Here is a 24,628-nt window from a genome sequence, read left to right on the forward strand (position 1 = left end):
TCGTCCCCCACTCCCTCCAGATTCATCCTGGCCTCAAAGGCCGTGAGGTGTTCTAGAGGGTCTTGAGTTCCGTCGTACCTCATGTCCGTTGGTTTGTCGAAGTGTTTCGGCAACCGGACCTCGAGGATAGATCGGTGGAACGGGGTGACGCCCATTATCACGGGTTGTCGTGTTCTCTCGGATCTTCCTTCCCCGTCTCCGTGACCTCTTGCCGCTCGGCGGGTTGGTCTGCCGCGGGAGTAGATGATCGTGTCATTTCGTCTTCTCATTATGGGTGACTCCTCCCGCGTGCTCTCCGCTTCCGTCCGGGATGCGGATGTACGCCGCGGGCGGCTTCGGTGAGAGTCTTCCTTTTCGCTCCCGGGAGATGGGGTATAACTGGGATCGGTAGACCGTCCATCCCGCTCCCGGTCGGCTAGCTGTCGTTCTAGGTTCTGGACTCTGTGGCGTAGCTCCTGCATTATTATGGCGCTATCGCCGCCCGTTCCCCCGAATGGTCGTGTTCTCGTGTGTTGTTGGGGGGATCTCCGCCCCCCCCCCCTTTGTGAGGCGACGGAGGCTGCCCCCTCCGCTCCGGCTGCTCGAGCTCGGTCGCTGGGACCTAGCGCGACTTCCATTTAGGCAGGAGTCCCCACAGACGACGCCAATGTTCGGTCGTCGGGTCTCGAACAGGTCGGGTGTGCAAGTGAGGGGGTGAGGATGCCTTAGCTTGGGTCGCACTGGTTGCGGGTTAGTTGAGCAGACGAGCACTTGTCCTGGAGAGAGGATGAGGGGGGTGCCACCTGCAAAGACACTCCGACGCTCAAGTCAGCGATGTGCAGGCGGGCGGAATAGTGAGGTGAAAGGATATGACGTACCTCAGGGGAAGAGCCAATCTTCCCCTTATATACATGTCAGTAGTGGGCCCCCCTCATAGGGACAAGCCCATATCCTCAAGGACGCTGTCCTATGGCTGCGTGTGAGCCGTACGGGACGCGTGTCCGGGTCGGTTGAAGGGTGCGTGACCGGGCCGGATGGAGCCCGGGTCGGGTTGACCCGCGGGAATCCCGGACCAGGCCGTAACATGAACCATCATCTCAATTTGTGTCTTTTGGCAATGAGGGTAACGATAAGATTGAGCCTTGACTGGTGCTACACCAGCAATTAAAGGTATGCAGCCTTTTGAACCCCAAGTGTATAAGCTTCCTCGGTAGCATCTCTACTCACTAATCTTCGAATAACGTGATATTAGGCTTGAGCAGCCGGCAGCGAGGGAAGCCAATCAAATAGCTGATGGGTTAGCCGACTTCATTCTGAACTCAAGTCAACATGAAACCTATTATGAATAATCTCCCTGTCAAATTTTCTTGCTACTTTTCATTGATTGTTGTGGAACGTATTTTCCTAGAGCTTGCTAGTTTTTTTCCCTTTTCAACTTTAAGATATTATTTGTGCTATATATATATATATATAATTTATATAATTTTTGCAGTCAATTTTCGTTTTTAGGTCCAATTAATTTTTGTGTTATTTAGCATAGGACGCGTGATTAGTAAGTTTTTTTTGGATAAAATATATTTTTTGTCTTTGAAGTTTGAAAAAAGTTTTAAAAATATTCATAAGTTTTATTTTGTTTCAATTTTATTCCAAAAGTTTTCGATTTGCATCAAATATACCCATAACGACCAATTTTTCAAAAAATTTAAGACCGATTCAACAACATCTTTTTTTTTTTGATAAAGTATATTTTTTGTCCTTGAAGTTTGACAAAAATTTTAAAAATACCCCTAAGTTTTATTTTGTTTCAATTTTATCCCAGAAGTTTTCAATTTGCATCAAATATACCCATGATGGCCAATTTTTAAAAAAAATTTAAGACCGATTCAACAATATTTTCATAAGAACAATCCATCAACACAAACAAATCAAGCATAATTTTCATGCATTATTGTTAGATTGGTCTTAAATTTTTTAAAAATTTAGCTGTCAAGAGTATATTTGATGCAAATCTAAAATTTTTGAAAAAAAATTAAAATAAAATAGAATTTAAAATATTTTTTAAACTTTTGTCAAATTTTAGAGAGAAAATTATAAGGTATCTAGGCCTACCGACTTGGGCTAACATTAAATGGGCTTAGATTTAGCATTCATTTTAAGCCCAATAACCGACATGCAGAACCTATATATGGGCCTCTTATTTCTGCCCCTTGCACACGTTTATTTTCTATTAAGACAAAAAAAAAAGGGAGAGAGCTAGAGAGAGAATTTCAGTTACTATTTCGGTCTCCATAGTTCTGCTTTCTGCATGCATAAGCATAAAGCATAGCAGAGCATAGCGTAGTTGCATTCTCAACACCAATGCTATTACCTATTAGGGTTCTTCGTTTTCTCTACATTTCCATTATGCGATTACTTCAATTCACATATTGCGCTCGTAGATTCCTTCACGCTTCAGACTTCAGAAGGTAGCTGCAACATAGCCATAAGCAGAACGGTGTCATGAAGATCATGGAAAATCCACTATTCAATTTCTTGAACCAGAACTGTTGCCAAGAAAACAGAAATCAAGTAATGCGTTTCCTCGCAGACTTTTAATTAGCTATAAATTAATTATTCATATTTTAAGATATCATCAAGATTCATCCGTTTTTTTTTTTTTTTCTTTTGGTTCGGTGATCAAGATTCGTCACTTCCTCCACTTTATAGCTGATGCTTTTGAAAACTCTCCAACTTGGGTAACTTCTCAATCTTTTCCTACTCTTATAGACTTTATATATTATAATTATTGTTATTTGTTATATAATATATATTTTATGAAACGCTACATTTTTTTTGGTAATTAAAAAATTGATGCATATTTCCACGCTGTTCAAAGTTGTATAGTTAATTAATTAATTAATTAATGAAGTTGTTTAAGTCGGGCCAAGAAAAGGGGAAGAAGAAACAAGAATATCGTATCTTGGTGGGGTCCATATCATTGTTTATTAATTATTATGCAGCGCTTGTAACCCATTGCTTCTGTTTCAATATCAGTGATTCTTTTTTGGCCGTAAACAGGTGTAAGCGAGGTGTCTGATTTCAAAGTCCACAAAGGAGCATCGTCAATGGCAATGCATCTCAAGTGTTTTCATTTGCAAGCCTCAGGAGTTTATTTAGATGCTCTCCTTTTTTCGTTTCAATTCCTTTGACTCATGCATGCCTTTTATCACATTCATACACTATTATGGATAAGTTTCATGTTCCGTTATTATGGTCATCACGTATTTCCATCACTTGTGGAACGGATATTCATGTGATATCATCTTAAGAGATCTCCACTTTGCATTTCATCAGGTTACACCTTCCCGATACATGGGCCATGGTAAAGCTTTCGTTTTTGTCCCCTTCAATTTCACAATGAATTTCCATTTTTTTACCTTGTCATTTCATTTCATTTCATTTCATGCCTCTGCTAGTTTATTCTTGTGACAATGGATGTTGTTTGGAAACAGCATTATTTTTTGGTCCTCATTGGTTTGTTACGAGTTATGACTTTTAAATACAGAACCCGAAATTTCTATATTTATGTGAGTTTGGATCGGTTGTTTGTACACATTCAGTTATTGAACAGTAATTTTTCTTTTATCATTTCTTTCATTGCATAATGAAAAGGCTATTTGTTTCACTGAATGCATTATACGTGGATCACACTATAATAGCATGCTTGTTAGTTCCTTTGAGTGATACTTTCCCATTTGATAAATAACTAGAATGTCATCGTGTTTGAAATCAAAATGCAACATATTTGTTTGAGTATGTGATTGAGCACTGTCAATTGTTTGATATATTGTGTGGGAAAATTACTATTTTACTTTAAAATGACTGTATTGCTTTGTGGAAATCACTTGAGTAAATGTCTTAATTTGAAGAACCTCCAGGCCAAGCATATGCGGGGGAACAATTATAACTGCATTCCTATAACACCCAGATCGAGATTAGAGAGGCTACTGAGGGAGAGAGAGCTAAGAAAGTCAAACAAGTATTTTGAGGAGACAAGAGATGGCAACAAAGAAGCGGAACAAGTTTATAGTGACTCGTTAACAGAGAGCGACAGTTTTAATTCTCTCAATGAGGAAGACATTTCTGAAGCACTTGCTGTTGCGAAAGTATTTCCAGATAGAAGTCAAAGGCCGGAGGAGCGGCCACGCAAACAACGGTTGTTGGTGGTAGCTAATAGGTTGCCTGTCTCAGCTGTTAGGGAGGGTGAGGACTCATTCCACCTTGAGATCAGTGTTGGCGGCCTAGTCAGTGCACTTTTAGGCAAGAAAAAGTTTGTCATCTCTGCGTTAATTGTTTTATTGTGGTTAATTAATTCTTCTATTATGTATTTACTTCCTACAGCTTTTATTGCCTGTGTTGATGATCTCATACAGGTCATAACAATGATAAGAATCTTTCTAACTTTCTATTGTCAACGTGAAGGTTGTATATGAAGCTTTTTGTCTTTTTCTCTGTTGAAGGTGTAAAGGAGTTTGAAACTAGATGGATTGGGTGGGCTGGTGTGAATGTATCTGATGGTGTTGGGCAGAAAGCATTGACTAAAGCTTTAGCTGAAATGGTAATGAATTTCTCTCTCTCTCTCTCTCTCTCTCACACACACACACACACACACACACACACACACACACACACAACACACACACACACATACACATTGAATTTTCTTAAATTTATAATTCTCGAGGATAAAAAATACTCGATATCTTAATGTGTCATCCTCCTAATTATGCATTGTCAACTGCAGAGATGCATTCCAGTTTTTCTTGATGAGCAGATTGTGAATCAATACTATAACGGTTACTGCAACAACATCTTATGGCCTCTTTTTCATTATCTTGGGCTTCCACAAGAAGACAGACTTGCTACCACTCGCAGCTTCCAATCTCAATTTGATGCATATAAGAAGGCAAACCAGATGTTTGCTGATGTAGTAAATAGGTACTATAAGGAAGGAGATGTTGTTTGGTGCCATGATTACCATCTAATGTTCCTTCCAAAATGTTTAAAAGAATACAATGACAAAATGAAAGTTGGCTGGTTTCTTCATACTCCCTTTCCTTCCTCGGAAATACATAGGACTCTGCCATCAAGAACAGAGCTATTGAGATCTGTACTTGCTGCTGACTTGGTGGGGTAAGTTATTTTTGCATCTCAGTGTTGTCAAATTTTTGTTATTTACTAGTTTTCTGAAGGCAATGAAGCAAAAATGTCAAAACAAAATTAATTAAACTTTCTTATCTATTTATTACTTGAGGCTGTGTATCTTATGACTTCCAAGACCCATGTCTTTCTATTGTGATTTTAATATTTGCATCTGCCTGCATCCCAGATTCCATACTTATGATTATGCCAGACATTTTGTAAGTGCTTGTACTCGCATTCTTGGGCTTGAAGGGACACCTGAAGGAGTAGAAGATCAAGGGAAGCTAACTCGTGTGGCTGCGGTAAAAATTCTTATGTTTTCTATCTTTTCTATACATCTCACAGCATAGCTAGAATATCATCTATTCTGCAGAATGTTCACCTGCATTAAATAAATACAAATGAATATGTACTCATTAATTTCCTTCTCATGATGAACTTTTTTATTTTTTGGGAGTTTGGAAATTCAGTTTCCTATTGGGATTGATTCTGATCGGTTTATTCGAGCCCTTGAACTCCCTGAAGTCCAGGAGCACATGAAAGAACTGAAAGAAAGATTTGCAGGCAGAAAGGTGAGAGCTTTATATGTCAAAAATAGTTTGGAGTTGTTGCAACCATTCCTTGATTTCCATGTTTGCTTTGCTGATAAATGTGCATAATTTGAATAACTTTATGTTATAATCTAATAATCAGGTAATGTTGGGCGTTGATCGTCTTGATATGATAAAAGGAATTCCGCAGAAGATATTGGCATTTGAAAAGTTCCTTGAGGAGAACCCACGCTGGCGTGATAAAGTTGTCTTGTTGCAAATTGCTGTACCAACTAGGACAAATGTTCCTGATTGTATGTTTCTTCTTTAGGCATGTTAGTTATTACTTGAATCGTATTTATCAATTAATTTATATTTTTACTCTTCAGATACATATATACATGCATTTTTGTTTTAATTTGCTTGTCATCTTATTTTATTTGTTGCCACTTATATTTTATGGTTCAGATACTGTTCACATTTGGAGTTTCTTTAGGTCATTTTGTCATATTTTCTAAAAAGAGTAAGAATTGGATTCAACTTCTGTAGGCTGAGGCAATGTTGCCTATCATACCGTATGATTTTTAATAAACATTAACAACAAATAATTCATTATTTTTAAAAGGCATTGCTCTCTTTGGTCACTTTTGTGATCTTAATTGGTTACAATTTTTCTGTCTAAAATTATGTTATTTCCTGTTTTTACATATTGGGCCTATTTGGTTGTTGTTTATCATTCTTCTTTCCATTCTACCTTTCTTGTTTCCTGTTATCAGTTTTCCTTCACAAAATTATGAAGACATGTGATACAGTAAATGTAAACTGGAAATGAACAAAAAGTCCTTCTGTTTTCCTTTCTTTTTCCTCTTGTATCTTCTTCTTCTTGGCATACCAGTATCTTCTTTATCTGTATTAATTAAGATTTTTTACTGAATGCTTTGACAGATCAAAAGCTTACAAGTCAGGTGCATGAGATTGTTGGCCGCATCAATGGAAGATTTGGAACCCTTACGGCTGTTCCAATACACCATCTGGTTAGTCTTATGAGATCTCTTCTTACAAGCTTTTATAGTACGCGATCAATTAGTCTTTTCACAATTCCATCATTAGAAAACCACTCTTCCTTAAAATTCAAATATAATTTATTGGACAATTTTCAAACAATTATTCTATCTGTTATTTGCACACACTGCTCATGCATTTTGACTTGTTTTATTCTCTTTATTTGCACACAGTATTTATAGCAAAGTCTTGCATTTTCTTTTTTTGAGAACATAAAGCTGCTGTTATTTAGCAGATCATGTGAAGATTTCTGAACCATCTATTTCTGTTGTTACAGGATCGATCACTTGACTTCTATGCATTATGTGCACTTTATGCTGTTACTGGTATTCATTTTCTGCAATAACATACAAGATTTATCCCATGTTGTCCTTATTTTTTCTAAGTTATTTATTTATTTATTTTAGCAAGCAGTATGATATCTAGATGCTAAAACCTAAAAGATCCAAATTTGAAAATAAATTTCATTATCTTGAGAAAATCTTTCTCTTCTCATAATATATTGTATCTTGTCGCTAACACATAGAACCTATTAATATTTAATATTTTTTGTACTGAATTCATCAAGAATTAAAAGATAACTTCAGCACAACAAGTTCATATTTGTTTGAAATATTTTGAACAAGACCTCTAAAACTAAGGAAATAATTGCATGGTAAATAAAGAGGAAAAAGAATAAAAATTTGTAGAAAGGGATCACATAATATACTTCCTGTCATACAAATGCAAGGGTTTTTGGTTCTCCTTTTTCTTTATTTATGCATTTAAGAATTTGGGTTCTATATTGAATCAGGTTCAGTGTATATATGTTATATTTGAAATTTATTCATGTTTCTCTACTTAAAAGATGGTTTTGACATTTTTCAATCACTATTATGTAGTGACAGTTATCCTAATTAGTTTAATATAAGGATTGAGCATCAATGATATGTATCAGTATCATTCTGACTAACATGTCGTATAGATGTAGCACTTGTTACATCTCTAAGGGATGGAATGAATCTTGTCAGCTATGAATTCGTTGCATGTCAAGCTTCCAAGAAAGGGGTTCTCATTTTAAGTGAGGTAATTTATGTTTTTAAATGAAGCATGACACATTTATCCTATGTGAATTCTCATAAAGAAGGGTTTATTTGATTTTTATTATAACATAATTAGGTCACTAATCCTTCAGTACCATTCGAATAATTTTGAATTCTTTATTGGCTATCAGTTTGCAGGTGCTGCACAGTCTCTTGGTGCTGGTGCTATCTTGGTAAATCCATGGAATGTCACAGAGGTTGCTGCTTCTATTGGTTATGCACTGGATATGCCAGCCGATGAAAGAGAAAAACGGCATCTAGTTAACTTCAAGCACGTGACAACTCACACTTCACAAGAATGGGCAGCAACTTTTGTGAGGTTTTAACCTTTAACAATGCATTTATTTTCTTGAATCAATTCTCTTTTGTTCTTCATTTTCCTTCTGAATCCGCTTTCCTACCCGCAATAGAAACAATGAAGTGGAAAAGTCACAGATGCCAACATTTGATACCTTGAAGTTGCTAATAACCTACATTCTATACTGTTTTGATGAGGACAATGGTCTAATGCATTACAGCAAAAGTTGAAAGTTTCTTATTTTTAGATGCATGCATTATTAAATGTAAGAAGCAAATAAGTTGGAAGTATTTGACCTGAACTAGTGTTCAAGACCACTTCTTTTGCATTGAATCTTTATTCATCCTAGCTCATTTTTTCTTTACTCAGTGAACTGAATGATACGATTGTCGAAGCGCAGCTTAGGACAAGACAAGTTCCACCATTACTTCCCAAGGGAGTGGCAGTTGATTGTTACTCAAAATCTAATAACCGATTAATTATACTGGTAGGCTGTTAGATCACCCAACACTAATCACTTCCAGAATTTTCACCCTATTTTGTGCAATATATTTTATGCTTGAATTTGCTATTAGAAATCAACTTGATTCACAAATATAAGTGCACTGCATATGTTAAGAGATATAGACATCAGAACACATCTGCTTCCACTTGTCTTTTGTAAAGTTGAGAAAACTTGCTTTTGATAAGTTATTTTTGATATCCTTGTGAGATACTTTTCAGCAGCATACCATTTTGCTTTACTGCAGGGTTTCAATGCCACTTTGACAGAACCAGTGGATGCCCTTGGAAGGGGTGGTCAAATTAGAGAAATGGAACTTAAATTGCACCCAAATATAAAGAAGCCTTTAAAGAAGTTGTCTGATGATCCAAAGACAACAATTGTTGTTCTGAGTGGGAGTGATCGAACTGTCCTGGACAAAGTATTCTCCAGAATATTTCATCTGTTTTAGGATTATCAGCAGCAACATTTGTTTGTGGACTAACTACATTTTTCTACAGAATTTCAGGGAATACAATATGTGGTTAGCAGCAGAAAATGGAATGTTTCTACGGCATACTTCAGGTGAATGGATGACAACCATGCCTGAAAATTTACATATGGATTGGGTTGATAGCGTAAAGGTATATTGGATCACAAAACTAAATTTTATATTTTTTATTCCAAGTTTGATTTTTCATAACTATATAAAAAAAAATGCAGCATGTTTTTGAGTATTTTACCGAAAGAACTCCGCGGTCTCATTTTGAGCTTCGTGAGACTTCAGTTGTATGGAATTACAAGTATGCAGGTATGTCAGTAACCTGGCCTTCTTCCCTTTTCAATTTCAACTTGCTGATTTTCTTCAAACAATATATTTATGCTGACAAGAATCATCTCTCTACCCCTTCCGTGGAGATTGAGTGCCTCTAATGGTTAAATTTCTAATTTCTTTTGTCTATGAATGTCAGATATTGAGTTTGGAAGGCTTCAAGCAAGAGATCTGCTTCAGCATCTTTGGACAGGACCGATATCCAATGCATCTCTTGACGTTGTCCAAGGTGGTCGATCTGTTGAGGTCAGGGCAATTGGTGTCTCAAAGGTACAAAATTCCGTTGGTTAGTGGGACTCCCTTCTAGCTTTCTCTGTTCAGAGGCCTTATTTCTCTCGGCACTCATTTTTCGCTTTCCAACTTTGATATAGGGAGCAGCTATTGATCGCATCTTAGGAGAGATCGTTCATGACAAAGGAATGAAGGCTCCAATTGATTATGTCTTATGCATCGGGCACTTTCTAGCAAAGGTGCTTGTTATTTGATGTTTCTGTCATTAGTTGTGACATTGTGTTTTTGGGATCTATTAGGGTTAATAATTGAGAAGATGAAAAATCATGACTGCAGATTGGTTGCCATAACCAGAAATCTAACATTTTCCATGAAACTGTTTGTTATTCTTGAAATGAGAATCTCTAGGGAAATATTGTTTTGAGATAGATCGAGATAGGGATAAAATGACATGTGTTATAGCTAATCTAGAAGATTAAAGTCATGAATTACAATCCTTGAAAGAAAATTGATGATTTACAAATTTATTGCTGGAAATAACTATTCTCAGGATGAAGATGTCTATAAATTTTTTGAACCTGAGCTTCCTTGTGAATCATCACCATTAGCACGAGCTATGCCTTCCAATTCTTTAAGGTCATCACCTCTGCCAAAATTTCCAGTCAGCAAAAATGGGTCCAAGGCAGCTCGCTATAAGAAGCAACGTTCAATGTCAACCATAGAAAAGTTAGAAATCGATCATGCAAGGGGCGATCCATGGATACCAACTTATCATGATAGAACATCACTACATGAGGGCTCTTCAGTGCTCGATCTTCAAGGCGATAATTACTTCTCTTGTGCTGTTGCACGCAAGAGATCAAGTGCACGCTACTTACTCAAAACCTCAGATGATGTTGTCAATCTCTTAAGTAACATGGCAGATCATTCATCAACACGATCAACTTAACTGATACCCTTCTCTCACCTTTTATTTGTAGGCCAGAAAGTTTTGGAAGCTCTTGTCTTGATATTATGTTTTTCAGGTGATTGCCATACTACCATAATTGTCTGCTAATACCTACTGATGTATCAGTTAAGTCTTCAATCTCTTCATCTCTTGTAACCTGAACTGTTTACCCAATTAAAAGGAGGCAAGGGACCAATAAATTTAAATCTAAGTACAGCATTCTACAAATTGTAGATGACAGTCAGATTTAAGATGGGCAATTGTACGTGAGTAGTGAACTTAATAAGATCAAGAGTATGACTATGAATACGAAACAGAAAAGGTTAACATTTGTATTCCATTGTTGGTATGAATAAATGAAAATGATGGACACAGTGATATACTCCGTCATATACAATTACTCAGGAAAATGACCGCATAAACAATTAAAGCTTCCTCTGTTTCAATAATGCTCTTGATTCTTGAGACAAAGTTGATCTTAGATGTGGTTATTAAATGAAGGAATACAATGCAAACAATCCAAAAGATAAGAAAAAACGGGTGATTAAATCAGGAATACAATTTACAGTTCCCGATGAAAATGAACTCAATACAGGGCCTGGGCAAGGTAGGATGGTGTTGAAAGGATAACATAATCTTCAATCAAGTTTAGTTCTGCTGGTCTTCCTTTGTTTTGACACGTATGCATATTGTCCGAAATCCACATTTGTTGGCCTGAGGTCAGCAGGTATATATGGAAACAAATCAGCATAAAGTACAAAAGTCAAAGGGACAATTAATTCATACGTTACCTGTTATTGCAACTGTTCCGAACATCTCTTAGAGGAGCACGGAGACCACTGGCACGAGAGCCAGAAGAGCATCTGAAGGATGAGATCACGGAGGCAAATCTTTCTACAGATTTCTCAGCTATTTCTGAATAATGGCCTAGATGGGAAATGTTTACACCGAATTTCTCTTCACCGTTATTATTTTTTCCATCTGGTGTATCAACATTGTGATCAGAGTAACCTAAAAAGGTACATATATATATAGAGGCAAAAAATTAATTGTTGAAATAGCGTGATAATCAATACTACCTCATAATAAATATACAATGGTAACAATCACATAAGACAGGATCCCATTGAAATTCAGGAAACAATTCACAGCGTAAAGAATATATAGTTGACAAAATAAAGGTGCAAGTTACCATTATCATGAGGGGGTGATGTAGGACAAATAGACCTCGGCTGCAAATTTTCCTGGATGAATTAAAACAACCAGTATATTAATATTAATAGCAAACTCTAATAAAAGGAAACAAAATAAAGTTCAAAATGTGAAAACTATACATTTTGAATGTTGTCATTAGGGGAGGTTTTCCTCTTCAAGTCTTTATTCTTCACAAGATTGCCACTTGAATCACCGTCGGATATGGAATTTTTTTTCTCACCAATTAAAGTGCCAGCTTCAGACGGGTGAGCTTGTTTATCATCATAATCATTCTTTTCTACTTTGTTGTGCTGAAAATAAGCACTCCTTACAATTACCTTTCTTGTAACCTCCTTGGTTTTTGACTCAATCGTGTCTTGAACAAGTGCATGCTCATGCTCCTTATGCAACCCCACACAGGGTTTATGAATTGGCTGCCTAACTTGTCGTAGTGCTGTATTTTCAGGACTTCTGTTTCTTTCACCCACCATAGAAACTTAAAACACCCAGAAAATGAAATGAGTATCAACTAACACATGGAGAGGCATAACGGATAACATTTTTGCATCTAAAGGAAATTAACAAGTCTATATACATACCATGAGATGGAGATTTCATATACTCAGAAAAATTGGTTGCTAAGCTGTTTTCAATCTAAAGAAAGAAAGAAAGAAAGAAAGAAAGAAAGAAAGGAAGTGATAAGTACATATATTTAAAAGAAATAACTACAGTCTACATATGAACACAGGTTTATAGTTAGTCAGGCAACTTACAAAGTCATTTGCAGGAGGAGGGCTACTGTCAGGGTCCGAATTCTCGGAGTCAACTAAAGTGGCAGCGGAGTTCTTTGTCTTGCTAGCTGTAGCCTCTGAAGTTTCGTGATCCATAGAATTGATAAAAGAGGAATCAAATGTACCATGATTAGCAGCGGTGGGTTGTACCCGAGGTGCTCTGAAATTCCTTTTTGCTTCAACAGATGCAAAACCTTTTCAAGGTTAAGGAACAACGACTTAAGGAGTAAAAGAAACAGGGTAGAAAACATTAGCATTATGTTGGGGTAAAAAAAAATTTAAGCTTAAATTCCACCAGTTTTTTGTAGTTTATATAAACTTTGTCACCCCATCACAACTACTTTGAATTGAATGTTATGTAATCTCATCTTTTTTTTTTTTTGAATTGGAAGCAAAAGCATCAGGCAGTATGCCTGTGAGCTAGGGAATGGCACCTTGCTTCCAACTGTTTGAAATATGCTAAATTGATTGAAATCCACAAAGAAAGATACTTCAGATAGGAGGATACAAAAATACTTAGTCAAGAGATTCTTTTGCACAGGCAGATCAATCTTTTTCTTCACACTTTCAGAATGAATAGTTTTAAATTGTGAAGTTCCAGCAGTTGCTAATCCGGGATTAAGAATCGCCCCCTGGCAAAGGAAATAAATATCAGCCGAAAGTACCTCCAGACAATTGTTTCTATTTAACACTTCTTGTGCCCATAACAATGTTCATCACAGTATATTGACTGAATATGCTGAGTGATAATATCGGCTGAAAGTAACATCATTTTTTTCTCATGGAAAACATATAAGGTAATGATTTGCCTCCCTTGTAGTATAAAGTCAGGAAACATCAGATAAGGAAGAAACTAAGGAGTACCTCAAATGGCATTTTGGTAAATGGATCGAGATCTCCTTTTGCTATGCCTTGTGCTATATCTTTTGGCAGTGATGTATACCGGGTTAAGGTATGATTTCAGTGTATCAGATAATTGAATATAACAGAGCAGTGCTATACAGATATAACATGGTAACAGAACCCCTTAAAATTGAAGGATATGGGCCTAAAAAATCTAACTCGTCACCAATATCATCAGGTATATTCGATAAATGAATAACGTTTTCATTAATTGGATCATACACCCGTTGAAAGTGGAAAGTCAATATAGCCTTCCTGAACGACTCTTCGTATAAGGGAGGCACAGAAACACCACTGTATCTCAAGTGCTTAAGAACCTGAAATATTGTTATCAGATTCATGTAGAATTTAAGTAGTTAGGCTTGACTGGCTAGGAGGGTCTAAACTGTAAACATGGGGAAACCAGAACATCCTTTTCCTTGTTCTTTTTTTTTTTTGCCTTCCCAATGAATAATTATGCTGTCAAGTGCATGAGCCGGACTTACCTTGTCATAACTTTTAAATCTTTTAATGATTGCATGAGCTCTTTTCAGGCCCATACCTGGCAAGGACTGAAGATAGTCGCAGCCACTCAAGATACACATTTCGAGAAGCATTTGCCTGTCAAATCCTTCAAAACAAAGCTCCTTATTCTTCTGTAACATGGAGTACTGAAACTCAACTCCTTGTCCAAACTTGTCCATTTTGAAGATAATCTAAATAAAAACAAGTAAGCATATCAAAGTAGGAAGAAAAACAAATCAGTAACACATATAATGTTAAATAAATCAAAGGATAATATACTGACCCTTGGGCATCCAAATGGTATAAGATCAGAATCTTCAGTTATAACTGCATCAACCTGTCCACTAATGGCCAAGAAAGCCATCTGAGCATCAGCCTCATAAGGAGCTACAATATATTGCACATTCTCCTGCCTCAATACCTATGGCATAAAACATTCAGGACAAGAATGTAATTGTTTCTGTTATGTTAACCAAACCCAATATAACAGGCAACTACCTGAATTAGGTCGCGCGCAATGAGAGGTGAAATATCAACAGCTTTCTGGTAGCACTCAAAAGCAGCAGTGTTATTTCCATTTGACTCATGTTCAACAGCTCGTGCGAAATTTTCCTTTCTTACCCTGCGCTTGTTGCAGTGGCAAATTAGGAATAGGATAATGGAAATGTGAGGTTCCTAAGTAGTAGAGATATGAAAGGTACCTGGCACGCTTATTCTCTTGTTCGGCCTTCATGGGTAGAAGTCCACCGTCAAATACAAGAATGGGGTTAATACCAAAATGGCGCAGCAAATTCACTCTATGCATGCAATACTCAATGTGCCTGATACAGATAAGAATCTGAGTGAAACCATATCAATAAATAAATGGCAGAAGCCGTACAGAAAGTGAAGTAAGTGAGTGAGCGACCTGGTTGTGGGAATGTTTTTGCAGAGGTGGGTGCTGCAAGAGAGTGCGCCTTTGTGGAGCCATGAATACGTGTCCACCGCAACAGAGCACCCCTCAAGCTCCTTTATGTGAATCGGAGCCATTATCGATTTCAACTGCGGCAACAAACCCTGTATTCCCATTTTGCCCTACCTTCCACTTCCACCGAGACACAAACAGAAAATGCGAGAGAGAGCGAGAGCCACACTGAGGGACCAAATTAGGCGGGAACGTGAACGTTCTTTGCTTTTGCCTCTCCATTTTCTCCAACTTTCATTCTTTTTCAAATCTGTAATTACTCTCATGCCCTTCTTATTTTCTTTAAAAGAAAAAGATCTCGAACAAAAAATTCACACATTTTTTTCCCTAATGCAATCAATATTTTTTTTTTGGTGACGTCTAATGCAATCAAATTTGATTCTTTTCTTTAAGAGCTCATTGGTCACTGACAAAATAATATTTAACACTTTGTTTGGATAGATAATAAAAAATAAAAAATGAGAAAAAAATAGGAATAAAAATTATTTTATGTGTTTAGATGAAAAAAAATTATAATAAAAAATTACATTAATATTTTTATTTTTTATTTTTTTAATTAATTAATAATTTTATATTTATTTATATATTTTTCTTTTATTTTCATCTCATTCTTGAGAAGAAAATATTTTAATGAATTTTACATTATTTTTTTCTTTTTTATTTTATCCAAACAATAAAAAATTTATATTTTCGTCTATTTTTTTTATATTTTTTATATTTTTCTAATTCAAACAAAGTATAAATAAAATTATATTTTAACAAAAACAATAGATAAAAATATGTTAAATAATTTAAAAAATTAAATTATCTTATATAAGAATTTTGTATAAAGTAATTTTAAATATGTCTTTGATTATATAATTTTACGTTAATAAAAATAATTATTTGTCACATCTTTGCATAAATAATTATAAGAAAACACATAATTAAACTGTATACAACGTTTTTGCACTCTCAGTCCGTTAAAACTAAAAATAATATTTTTCTTAAACAAAATATACTTTTTAAGTGTAAATTTAAGAGTTGTATAAAAGCGAAAAAGCAGATAAAAAATAAGGCAATAGAAAGAGTGATATGGGAAGCAGAGATTAACAGCTCCATCTCGCTCGCCGCATAGCGTGGTTGCTCCGATCCACGGAACACCACCAACCTCTGTCTATCGCTTTCTCTGTACCACTTTCCCTTCTCTGTTTCCTTCACTCCACAACCCTTCTTCTTCATCTTCATTCCCCCCTTAAGGGTTTCCGAAACATCAATTCCTCTATCCTTCGTATAATTTCTTCTCCCTTCCGTTAATGCCGCCTTAGCTGCCGTCATAACCTCTAAACCCTTGCCTTTTCTCATGGCTCTTTTTATTCCCTCGAACTCTTAACTCTTTATTGACCCTCCCTCCCTCCTTTCTTACCTACTAATACAGGTACAAAGCGAGCTTAGTTACGTTGAAAGCAAGATTTTTTTCTTTGAATTTCAAGGTTTCTCAAATTTGTTTATTTTCTAATTGATGTTCTGTGTGGTTTTGTGGTCAGTAATTGTATTATATACTGGAACCATGCCTCGTAAGGTAAACTACGGACTCGATTACGACGATGATTATGGCGATGAATATGACGACTATGATGATTATTATGAAGACTATGGTTAGTTCATATATATTTTCTTTCGGTTTGTTTTGGCGTATTATGCATGTTCTTGCAATTTGAGTATGTCGGGTTCAGCTAGTAACTATTTAGTTATAATTATTTGACATTTCCACATTTTTTTCCCTGCATGTTCAATGCTGTTGGTGGCAGCGACATTAATGTGTTATATCATATGACTTATAATAATTAACAAGGAGAAAAAATCAAACTAAAGGAAGGGTGGCATGAATTAAGCAATTAGTTCCGGTTAAGATCTATAGATTGGTTTCTGGAGTGGTTTGTTGAATTATTTTCGGTTTGCAGAAGTCCTAATGTTTTTCTTCTCCAACAGGAGAAGTACCTGAAACAAAGCAAGAGACACCGAGACCTCCTGGGGTTTGGCGATGCACCATTTGCACGTATGACAATGATGAGAGTATGACATCTTGTGATATTTGTGGTGTTATACGCCGTGACTTTGTTAACACTGGTACATCCAATATTAAACAAACAGGTAATTCGGTATTCCGATAATTGAAGAATAGAATAGTTTAGTTTACAGCCAGGTTTTTTATTTTGTTTTTTTAATGTCTTTTGGTATGATGAGCATTTCTTTTGCACAGCCTAAGTTATTGTCTGTTCCCCTCGCCTGTAATGACTTATGGTATGGGTGATGACAAAAATGCCTAGGTTCATGCTGTTTTTATATTCAAAGAAGAATCGGAATATCTTGAAGTTTAAAATTTTTAGCTTTTTATCTCTTTGAAAAACAAGTTAATATGTGTACCTTGAAGGCCAAGCATGCTAGTGGATGACGAAAAATTGGAGTGGTTAAGTTTGTTTCTTTCCTCTCAACTATCTAGGATGGTAGGATTAGATGTATGGAGAATTTAAACCATGGATGATCAAGGGTTTCCTGCTTTTGTTAATTAGAAAAGGAAACTCCCATTGTATGGCCATGTGTAAGTACCTTAAGGAGGATGCCTCTCTGATAAAGGAGTGGGCTTTCATTTGTGGATTTTGGTGGAAAGAGAGGGGAGAGAGGGAGAAGAGAAAGGGAAGGGGGGGGGGGGGGGGGGAGCCATAGAATATAACTCATGCCTGCCTTTATACACCCCTGATTGCATAGTGCTAGGTTTTCCACAATGGCCATGATATACCTATAACCCATTGAACAATCTCTTTGATGCAGTTGAAGACATAAGCAAAACATCTGGAGCATCCAAGTTGGCCAGGTCTCTTTTTGCTTCATTACCAAAACAGAATCCAAAAGAGGTTGTATTACTTCCCAAGCAGGATGATGGTTTTCAGACAGATGCCAGTAACTTCTGCAAGCATGGGAATGTTCAAGGAGAATTTCATGAATGTCATAAGGCTTTTAATACTAAAAGCCATTCCCATTTAAACATAGGTCTTCCCAAGTCTTGATTCAGGATGTGTGTAGAGTTAGATCAGTTTCTACGATATTTGGGTGTTAAGTAATAGAACTAAAATAAAAGAAGTTTTATTATTTGAAGTATAGTATTTGTTTGATGAGGCATGCTATGTTTACTTCTTGCATCTCCTATCATGAGAGCAAACATTATTTTTTACCCCTTTTCTCTAAGTAGCAGTTATATAGCTCTTTTTTCTTTATATGCAGCTCCTTTCAAGTTTGATGTTCCATCCCCTGATGATGTAGTTTATACTGGTCTACGTTCTTCCAAAACAGCTTCAAAAGGTATCCATCCTTCAACCAGTTTGGTTTGCCTCTAGCAGCTTTAGTCTAAAAAGTATTATTGGAATGCTAGGAAATTATGAACAAAGATTGGGGGGGGTGGGGTGGGGGGGGGGGGTGGGGGGAGACAGAAAAACCCCAGCAATCAACACAACACAATCAGAAAACGAAACAGCTTCCTGTAAACACTCTTAGATCACTCCTCACACAAAACATTTGCAAAGAAGGCAATAAAAATACTAAAAAAGGACCTAAAGTAAACACGAATCAACTGTCCTTATGGCGATACAGGAAAGAAAAAAATAATTATGCCATGTTTCTTCTGTTAACATTTTACTTTCTTGTTCATAAGTGTTATATTTAGTCATTCGTCTTCCTCTTATGCTTGCAGACAAAATTATGAGTAATGACCATTCTGTTCAATCAAATGTTGAAAGTTTAGAGAATTTAACATCACTAATGCAAAAGGGTAGGCAGTATAGGTCAGCTGAGAGCAAACTTTCAAAGAAGCCAGCAGTTCTTCTGGAAACTAGTGATAAAACTTCAAGTGTGAATAAGAAAAATGGTACACTTGATATTCGCTCAAGCAAAGGAAAGGCTGGTAGTTCATCTGCAATGCCTGAAGTCAAAGGTATTGATGCAATTAATTTCTCTTCTATCAAAGAGGGAAAATCTGAAAGTCTTTCCAGCAGTTTCAACAAAATAGCTGTGGACGTAAGATCTGGGAATTCAGATAATACTAACTCAAAGGAATCTCGTCCACAAGTTTCTTACAAACCTGAAAAATGGATGCTACCTCAACAAGCTGAAGATACGTTGACTCAGCTGAATCTTGCAATTGTATGTCAATGGACTATTCTTTTGTATGTTTTAGGAAAAATAATATTTGTGGGAACTAATATCTAATGGTTAAATTTGTCAATTTTAGGTTGGACATGTTGATTCTGGGAAATCAACACTCTCAGGTAGATTACTTCACCTATTGGGACGGATTTCCCAAAAACAAATGCACAAATTTGAAAAGGAGGCCAAAATACAGGTAAGGTCATGGTGAGCTTCATTTTGTAGTCATTAGGCTTGTTCCTGATGCACCAGCATCTGTTCCCTTATTTTGTTGATCAGGGCAAAGGATCCTTTGCTTATGCTTGGGCGCTTGATGAAAGCTCTGAAGAAAGGGAAAGGGGAATAACTATGACAGTGGCTGTTGCTTATTTTGACACTAAGAAATATCATGTTGTGGTTCTTGACTCCCCCGGGCATAAAGATTTTGTGCCAAACATGATTTCTGGAGCAACACAGGCTGATGCTGCAATTCTTGTCATAGATGCTTCACGTGGTTCATTTGAAGCTGGTATGGATGGTGGCAAGGGACAAACTAGGGAGCATGCACAACTTATTAGAAGCTTTGGTGTTGACCAGGTTATAGTTGCAGTGAATAAGATGGATACGGTAGCGTATGCCAAAGATCGATTTGATTATATAAGACAGCAGTTGGGAATGTTTCTGCGCACTTGTGGTTTCAAAGATTCTTGTGTGTCATGGATTCCTATGAGTGCAATGAAAAATCAAAATTTGGTCGCATCCCCTTCTGACGCTAGTTTTAAAAGCTGGTACGCCTTCGGATTACTCTGTCTGATCTTGATTTGTCTTGGCAGGCAACAAATTGAGTATGAAAATAAAATGCTGACAGGCACTGAAGCAGCAATACTTGCTCAAATAAATAAATGATAAAACACCTGTACACCCAAAAAAAATGATTAACTACCAAGTTTTTCTCTGTAATACTTTTTTTTTTTAAATCTATTCCCCCTCCTTGATATTATGCAAATTTTAGCGCTGAAAATATAATGATAGATTAATACGGAAAAAAATATTAAATGCCATATGAAATTAAGCTGATTGGCATGATTTTGTGAATTTAGCATTCACCTTTAGTGAGAATAATGAAAAAGCAACAAGTTGAGACGAGAAAAAGTAACTGATCAATCAAACGGATACTCTGGTATTGTATTTTATTTATTTAATTTAGTCAGAAGGCTTATGAATACTGCCATAGCTTGGTAGCATCCTTGGTGTAATTTGGATACTTCCATTCCTCACAATCTAGGCTTGTATTTGGTGTGATAACCTTTTCTTAGCAAGCTACTTTAATTTTATTTTTTCAATTGTATGCCTTAGTTCTACGAAATTATGGTTGTGTCAATTGTGAAACAGGTATAACGGACCATATTTGTTAGATGCAATCGACTCACTTCCACCACCTACTAGAGAATACTCGAAACCTCTGCTAATGCCAATATGTGATGTCATCAAATCACCCACACTTGGACAGGTGTCTGCTTGTGGTAAACTGGAAGCAGGAGCTCTTCGGAGTGGATCAAAGGTATAAAATTGGGTAGTGTTATGGACCTCAGCGGAAAAAAAAATGAAGGAACACATCTAATTATCTCTAAATTAGAAGTATTTTGTAGTCATCTGAAACACACTGAATTTCTGCTAGCATGACATGAATTTAAACAATGTTCCTTTCTGTAACTATTTTATAAATTGTAGGTCTTAGTTATGCCTGCAGCCGTCATGGGAACAGTACGCTCATTGGAGCGTGACTCTAATGCCTGCAGTGTTGCAAGGGCCGGAGATAATGTATCTGTAACATTGCAAGGTGTTGATGGAAGTAATGTGATTGCAGGAGGTGTGTTATGCCATCCTGACTTTCCTGTTGCAGTTTCTAATCATTTGGAGTTGAAAGTGCTTGTTTTGGATGGTGCAAGCCCTGTATTGATGGGTTCTCAGGTGTGTGCTATAATAATGATTAGTGATATGGCATATCCTTGCACTTTATTATCCAACTTTTGTTTTTCGTGGGGAAAAAAAGTGAACCATCCTTTTCCATATATGCAGTTGGAGTTTCATATACACCATGCAAAGGAGCCTGCAAGGGTTTCAAGAATATCATCAATACTTGATCCAAAGACTGGTAAGGTGACCAAAAAGTCACCTCGCTGTCTCACTGCAAAGCAAAGTGCAGTAATTGAGGTGAATAAATAACAGAGAACTTCCTAATTCAGTTGGTGTCAATCACTTTAGGGACTCAGAAAACTTGAATGACTTTGCTTGTTTCTTATTTCAGGTAACTTTGCAGGAGCCAGTTTGTGTAGTAGATGTCTCAATTTGTAAAGCTCTTGGCAGGGTATCGCTAAGATCTTCAGGTAGAACAATCGCTGTGGGACTTGTGACGAGAATAATTGAAGAGCTACACTAGTTGGTGTAGGGTTCTTCGCATTATAGCACTCAGCAGCATACTAAATACACTGTTCCAATGACAGGAAACTACGTATTTGTTTGCCATCTAAATCTAGATTATGTTATGCTGGCAGACAACGGGAAACTATATAGAAGTTATGCAAGAATGGTGAAGTTTTTCATGCTTTTCACCAGATAATGTATCATAATACTTTTCGACTGTGTACAATAGCAATCTAATTATAATGAAGTTGGATGTATTAGTTTTCATTCTTATTCTTCATCTACTTATGTTTCCCGTGATTTGCATTTTGGATTATACACAAAAAAGCATACAGGTATAAACATAGTAGTGTGTTATAGACGTATATTCAAATTTTGAAATTAACAGTATAATCATAGCAGCAAATATATATTATTTGACTATTTGACGATGGGTGTGAATGTGGGATCGAAGCCGAAATTGTGTTTTTTTCTTCCTTTTTTTTAAATGCTGATTGAATAAAGCTGTAAATAAGAATTTAATTGTTTATTGTCATATTAGTAGAAATAATTAATTTTTAAATTTATTATTTAAAAAATGATCTAAATTATAAATTTGATTAAATAACTATTACTCTATTAGTAAATCAGCTGTAAGATAATTCAAGCTTGGCCCAACCATTATTATTTATGGTTATGGACCTCAAGAACAGATCCACAGTCAATCAATTAATTTCAAACGGGACCATGAAAATAGAAATTTTCTATTTACAAACAGTTTAATGTACTCTTTAGTCACTTGTAATTAAGCTTAATTTTTTTAAAAATATTAACATATATAATCTAATTCTCTTTTGACGGGTACAATCTAGACTTAATTAATCAAATTAAAAAACAAGTAATCAACCAAAGTCCAAATATTACAAGAAAAAACAAAGTAATAGTGACAGACTCTCGAATGATTAGACATCTTTATTTTAGAAGACAAATGAATGGCTTCATAATTATCCCTTTTCAGTAACAACTCATAATTTGGATGAATCAAACACTTGCTATACACATGAGGAGAAGGGAGAAGTGCAGAAGATTTCGAAATTCTTCTATGCTTTTTGGCTTTTCTCGGGTTTGATCAAGATGTTATTGTTCCCTGTGAGTGTCTATGAAGTTGCAGGTAAAATAATTTATATTGTTTCTATATTGCAGGAAACATCTTTGCTTTTGCATTATTTGTTTCCCCTTTGTAAGTTGCCTAGCTAGAACTCAAAACTTTAATGAGAAGCATTATTTGACATGAGAGAATCAAGTGTTTATATCATTTTCTTGATTATGTTCAGACCAACTTTCAAGAGAATTATCAGAAATGCTTCAACAGAACAATTTTCAGGATTGCCTTATGTATATGGCTTCTTGATTTGCTTCAACAGAACAACTTTGTGATTGTTGTTGTTAGTATGAGATTCTTTGATCCTCATGGTTGCCAGTTATTTCCATGTTTGTAAGTCCAATCATCTCCAATGTTTATTAACTTGCTGCTTAGCAAATATTCCAAGACAATGCAATCTTATCTTTTATGGTTGATGCATGACAGAATAGCGTTGAATACATGCCATTTTATCTGTCACTTGCATCCTTCTTAATGAGCCTCTCACTTTCTGCCTATGGAGTGCTCAAGGATGATCCTTTCATTTATGTAAGCTTTTTGTTTCTTGAAATTAAAAGTTTAAAACCATCTAAATCATTAACTTCTTATGTACTTGCAGCAGTTTGAACTTTTAGATATAGAGTAACTATATAATTTCTAAGGTTAAGACGAGAAATCAGTCGAGTCAAATATTTATTAGAAAGTAGATTATTTCGTATGAAAATTTCACATGATTTTATCACATTAATGTATAGATATTTTTGTGTTTGGCGTTTGGTACCGCCTTAACTAAAATATCAAAACATGACACATTGACAAAGTCATATGAAATTATCCATTTTTATATACACTTGTTATTATCACATATAGGAAAATCACAATTAAAAAAAAAAGGAAAAACTGAATTTTGTATCAGCACAATATATCCTAAACTCATACTAACAAAACATTGTTGTTGCATTTGAATCTCTTAACAGATCCCAAATGGCATTGGAACATTTTTACTGCTCCCATACACTGTGAATGCATACCTTATTTTAATTTTACATTCTTTCATTGATTTAAGTTAATGATTTAATTTTGTACTATGTTACACGATAGCTGAATGTAACTATGTAAATGCAGCTACAAAAGACAACATGAATAGCCAATTAGAGATATAAATTATTTTTAATCGAATTTACTAATAGTTGCTAATTATGTGAGTATATTTTAGTGAAAGCTTTGGGATCATTTTAATGTTCATTGTCAATTAAGTACTATACCTTTTGTGATGGTCTTAGTGAACTTTATCTTTCATTGTAATCCTGTTATGCTTCACATAATGGCAGAGAAGCATGATTCGTGTATAATGAACAATTCTTGTTAAGTGGTATGTTTAATACTTGGTAATTATTTTTGTTCTTTTTTAATGAATGTTAGGATATAAAGCTTTTTTTTTACTGTAATATTTTGCTAACATTTCTTAGTTTATTTGAATTTCATTTGGATTTAGAAATGAATTTGATGTGTTTTTGTTGATGATTGAGTCTTTTTGACTGCTTGTTCAAATTTAAACTAATTTCAGTTCATTTGTAAATTAACTGAGGTTCACTTGATGCTTGTTGAGTCTGCAGCGGAATTTTGACTTCTAATATAGTAATATGAAATTGAACATTACTCACAATAATACACTCATTGTATAATTATTAAAGAGAAAAAAAAGAAAATGAATAATTGCTATGGATGTGAATTCCTTTAATTTTAATTGAATTGAATACATTTTGATTTCACTCATTTATATAGTTTTCTAACTTCTATAAATAACAAGAGAGCATACTATAAAATAGTTTCCTATAAAAGTTCCTTAATTATCCACCATTTTCTCTCTTCCATCCTTTGTCTACCTCCCTTTGTTTTATCTCTGCCTTTCTTTTATTCTCTCAACGCTGTTGTTAAGTATTGG

At 35.7% G+C, this 24,628-nt stretch overlaps 3 protein-coding genes across 4 annotated transcripts; 2 read left to right on the forward strand and 1 right to left on the reverse strand.

Annotated features, from left to right (window-relative positions):
- Positions 1–3,905: 3,905 nt before the first annotated feature.
- LOC130970616 (alpha,alpha-trehalose-phosphate synthase [UDP-forming] 1-like) lies at positions 3,906–10,637 on the forward strand. Its single transcript, XM_057896749.1, has 17 exons — positions 3,906–4,278; positions 4,479–4,576; positions 4,763–5,151; positions 5,348–5,462; positions 5,631–5,732; positions 5,854–6,004; positions 6,636–6,724; positions 7,030–7,078; positions 7,717–7,817; positions 7,966–8,153; positions 8,502–8,619; positions 8,882–9,055; positions 9,135–9,257; positions 9,337–9,424; positions 9,585–9,715; positions 9,817–9,915; positions 10,227–10,637. Exons 1-17 carry the CDS (start codon positions 3,906–3,908, stop codon positions 10,623–10,625), a joined length of 2,787 nt encoding a protein of 928 aa, XP_057752732.1. The 3' UTR covers positions 10,626–10,637.
- A 413-nt stretch (positions 10,638–11,050) lies between these two features.
- LOC130970728 (exonuclease 1) lies at positions 11,051–15,085 on the reverse strand. Its single transcript, XM_057896897.1, has 14 exons — positions 14,925–15,085; positions 14,719–14,838; positions 14,516–14,639; positions 14,301–14,438; positions 13,999–14,208; positions 13,655–13,830; positions 13,475–13,547; positions 13,119–13,242; positions 12,593–12,804; positions 12,419–12,473; positions 11,960–12,315; positions 11,818–11,869; positions 11,417–11,636; positions 11,051–11,339 (listed from the first exon to the last, which is right to left on the reverse strand). The coding sequence occupies exons 1-14, from the start codon at positions 15,083–15,085 to the stop codon at positions 11,264–11,266; spliced, it is 2,097 nt and encodes a 698-aa protein (XP_057752880.1). The 3' UTR covers positions 11,051–11,263.
- Positions 15,086–16,050: 965 nt separating this feature from the next.
- On the forward strand, positions 16,051–21,836 carry LOC130969794 (uncharacterized). Of its 2 annotated transcripts, XM_057895683.1 has the most exons (12): positions 16,051–16,398; positions 16,508–16,618; positions 16,953–17,114; positions 17,793–18,011; positions 18,243–18,320; positions 18,709–19,157; positions 19,246–19,356; positions 19,440–19,927; positions 20,532–20,700; positions 20,871–21,110; positions 21,219–21,353; positions 21,448–21,836. In XM_057895683.1, the coding sequence occupies exons 2-12, from the start codon at positions 16,531–16,533 to the stop codon at positions 21,577–21,579; spliced, it is 2,271 nt and encodes a 756-aa protein (XP_057751666.1). In that variant the 5' UTR covers positions 16,051–16,398; positions 16,508–16,530; the 3' UTR covers positions 21,580–21,836. The 2 variants fall into 2 exon arrangements, with proteins under 2 accessions (XP_057751666.1, XP_057751667.1); XM_057895684.1 differs by lacking the exon at positions 17,793–18,011.
- The last annotated feature ends 2,792 nt before the right edge of the window (positions 21,837–24,628 follow it).

Source organism: Arachis stenosperma, chromosome 3 (assembly GCF_014773155.1).
Source record: "Arachis stenosperma cultivar V10309 chromosome 3, arast.V10309.gnm1.PFL2, whole genome shotgun sequence".
Taxonomy (NCBI): Eukaryota; Viridiplantae; Streptophyta; class Magnoliopsida; order Fabales; family Fabaceae; genus Arachis; species Arachis stenosperma.

Bases quoted from the DNA above. Each gene is read 5' to 3' on its own strand.
- LOC130970616 (XM_057896749.1), top strand. From the start codon at position 3,906: ATGCGGGGGAACAATTATAACTGCATTCCTATAACACCCAGATCGAGA. The intron at 6,725-7,029 runs GTTAGTCTTATG...CTGTTGTTACAG, and splicing joins CTGTTCCAATACACCATCTG to GATCGATCACTTGACTTCTA. The intron at 7,818-7,965 runs GTAATTTATGTT...ATTGGCTATCAG, and splicing joins GGGTTCTCATTTTAAGTGAG to TTTGCAGGTGCTGCACAGTC.
- LOC130970728 (XM_057896897.1), bottom strand. From the start codon at position 15,085: ATGGGAATACAGGGTTTGTTGCCGCAGTTGAAATCGATAATGGCTCCG. The intron at 14,439-14,515 runs GTAGTTGCCTGT...TTTATGCCATAG, and splicing joins TTGCGCGCGACCTAATTCAG to GTATTGAGGCAGGAGAATGT. The intron at 12,316-12,418 runs GTATGTATATAG...GGGTGTTTTAAG, and splicing joins TATGAAATCTCCATCTCATG to TTTCTATGGTGGGTGAAAGA.
- LOC130969794 (XM_057895683.1), top strand. From the start codon at position 16,531: ATGCCTCGTAAGGTAAACTACGGACTCGATTACGACGATGATTATGGC. The intron at 18,012-18,242 runs GTCTTCCCAAGT...CTTTATATGCAG, and splicing joins CCATTCCCATTTAAACATAG to CTCCTTTCAAGTTTGATGTT. The intron at 21,111-21,218 runs GTGTGTGCTATA...CCATATATGCAG, and splicing joins CTGTATTGATGGGTTCTCAG to TTGGAGTTTCATATACACCA.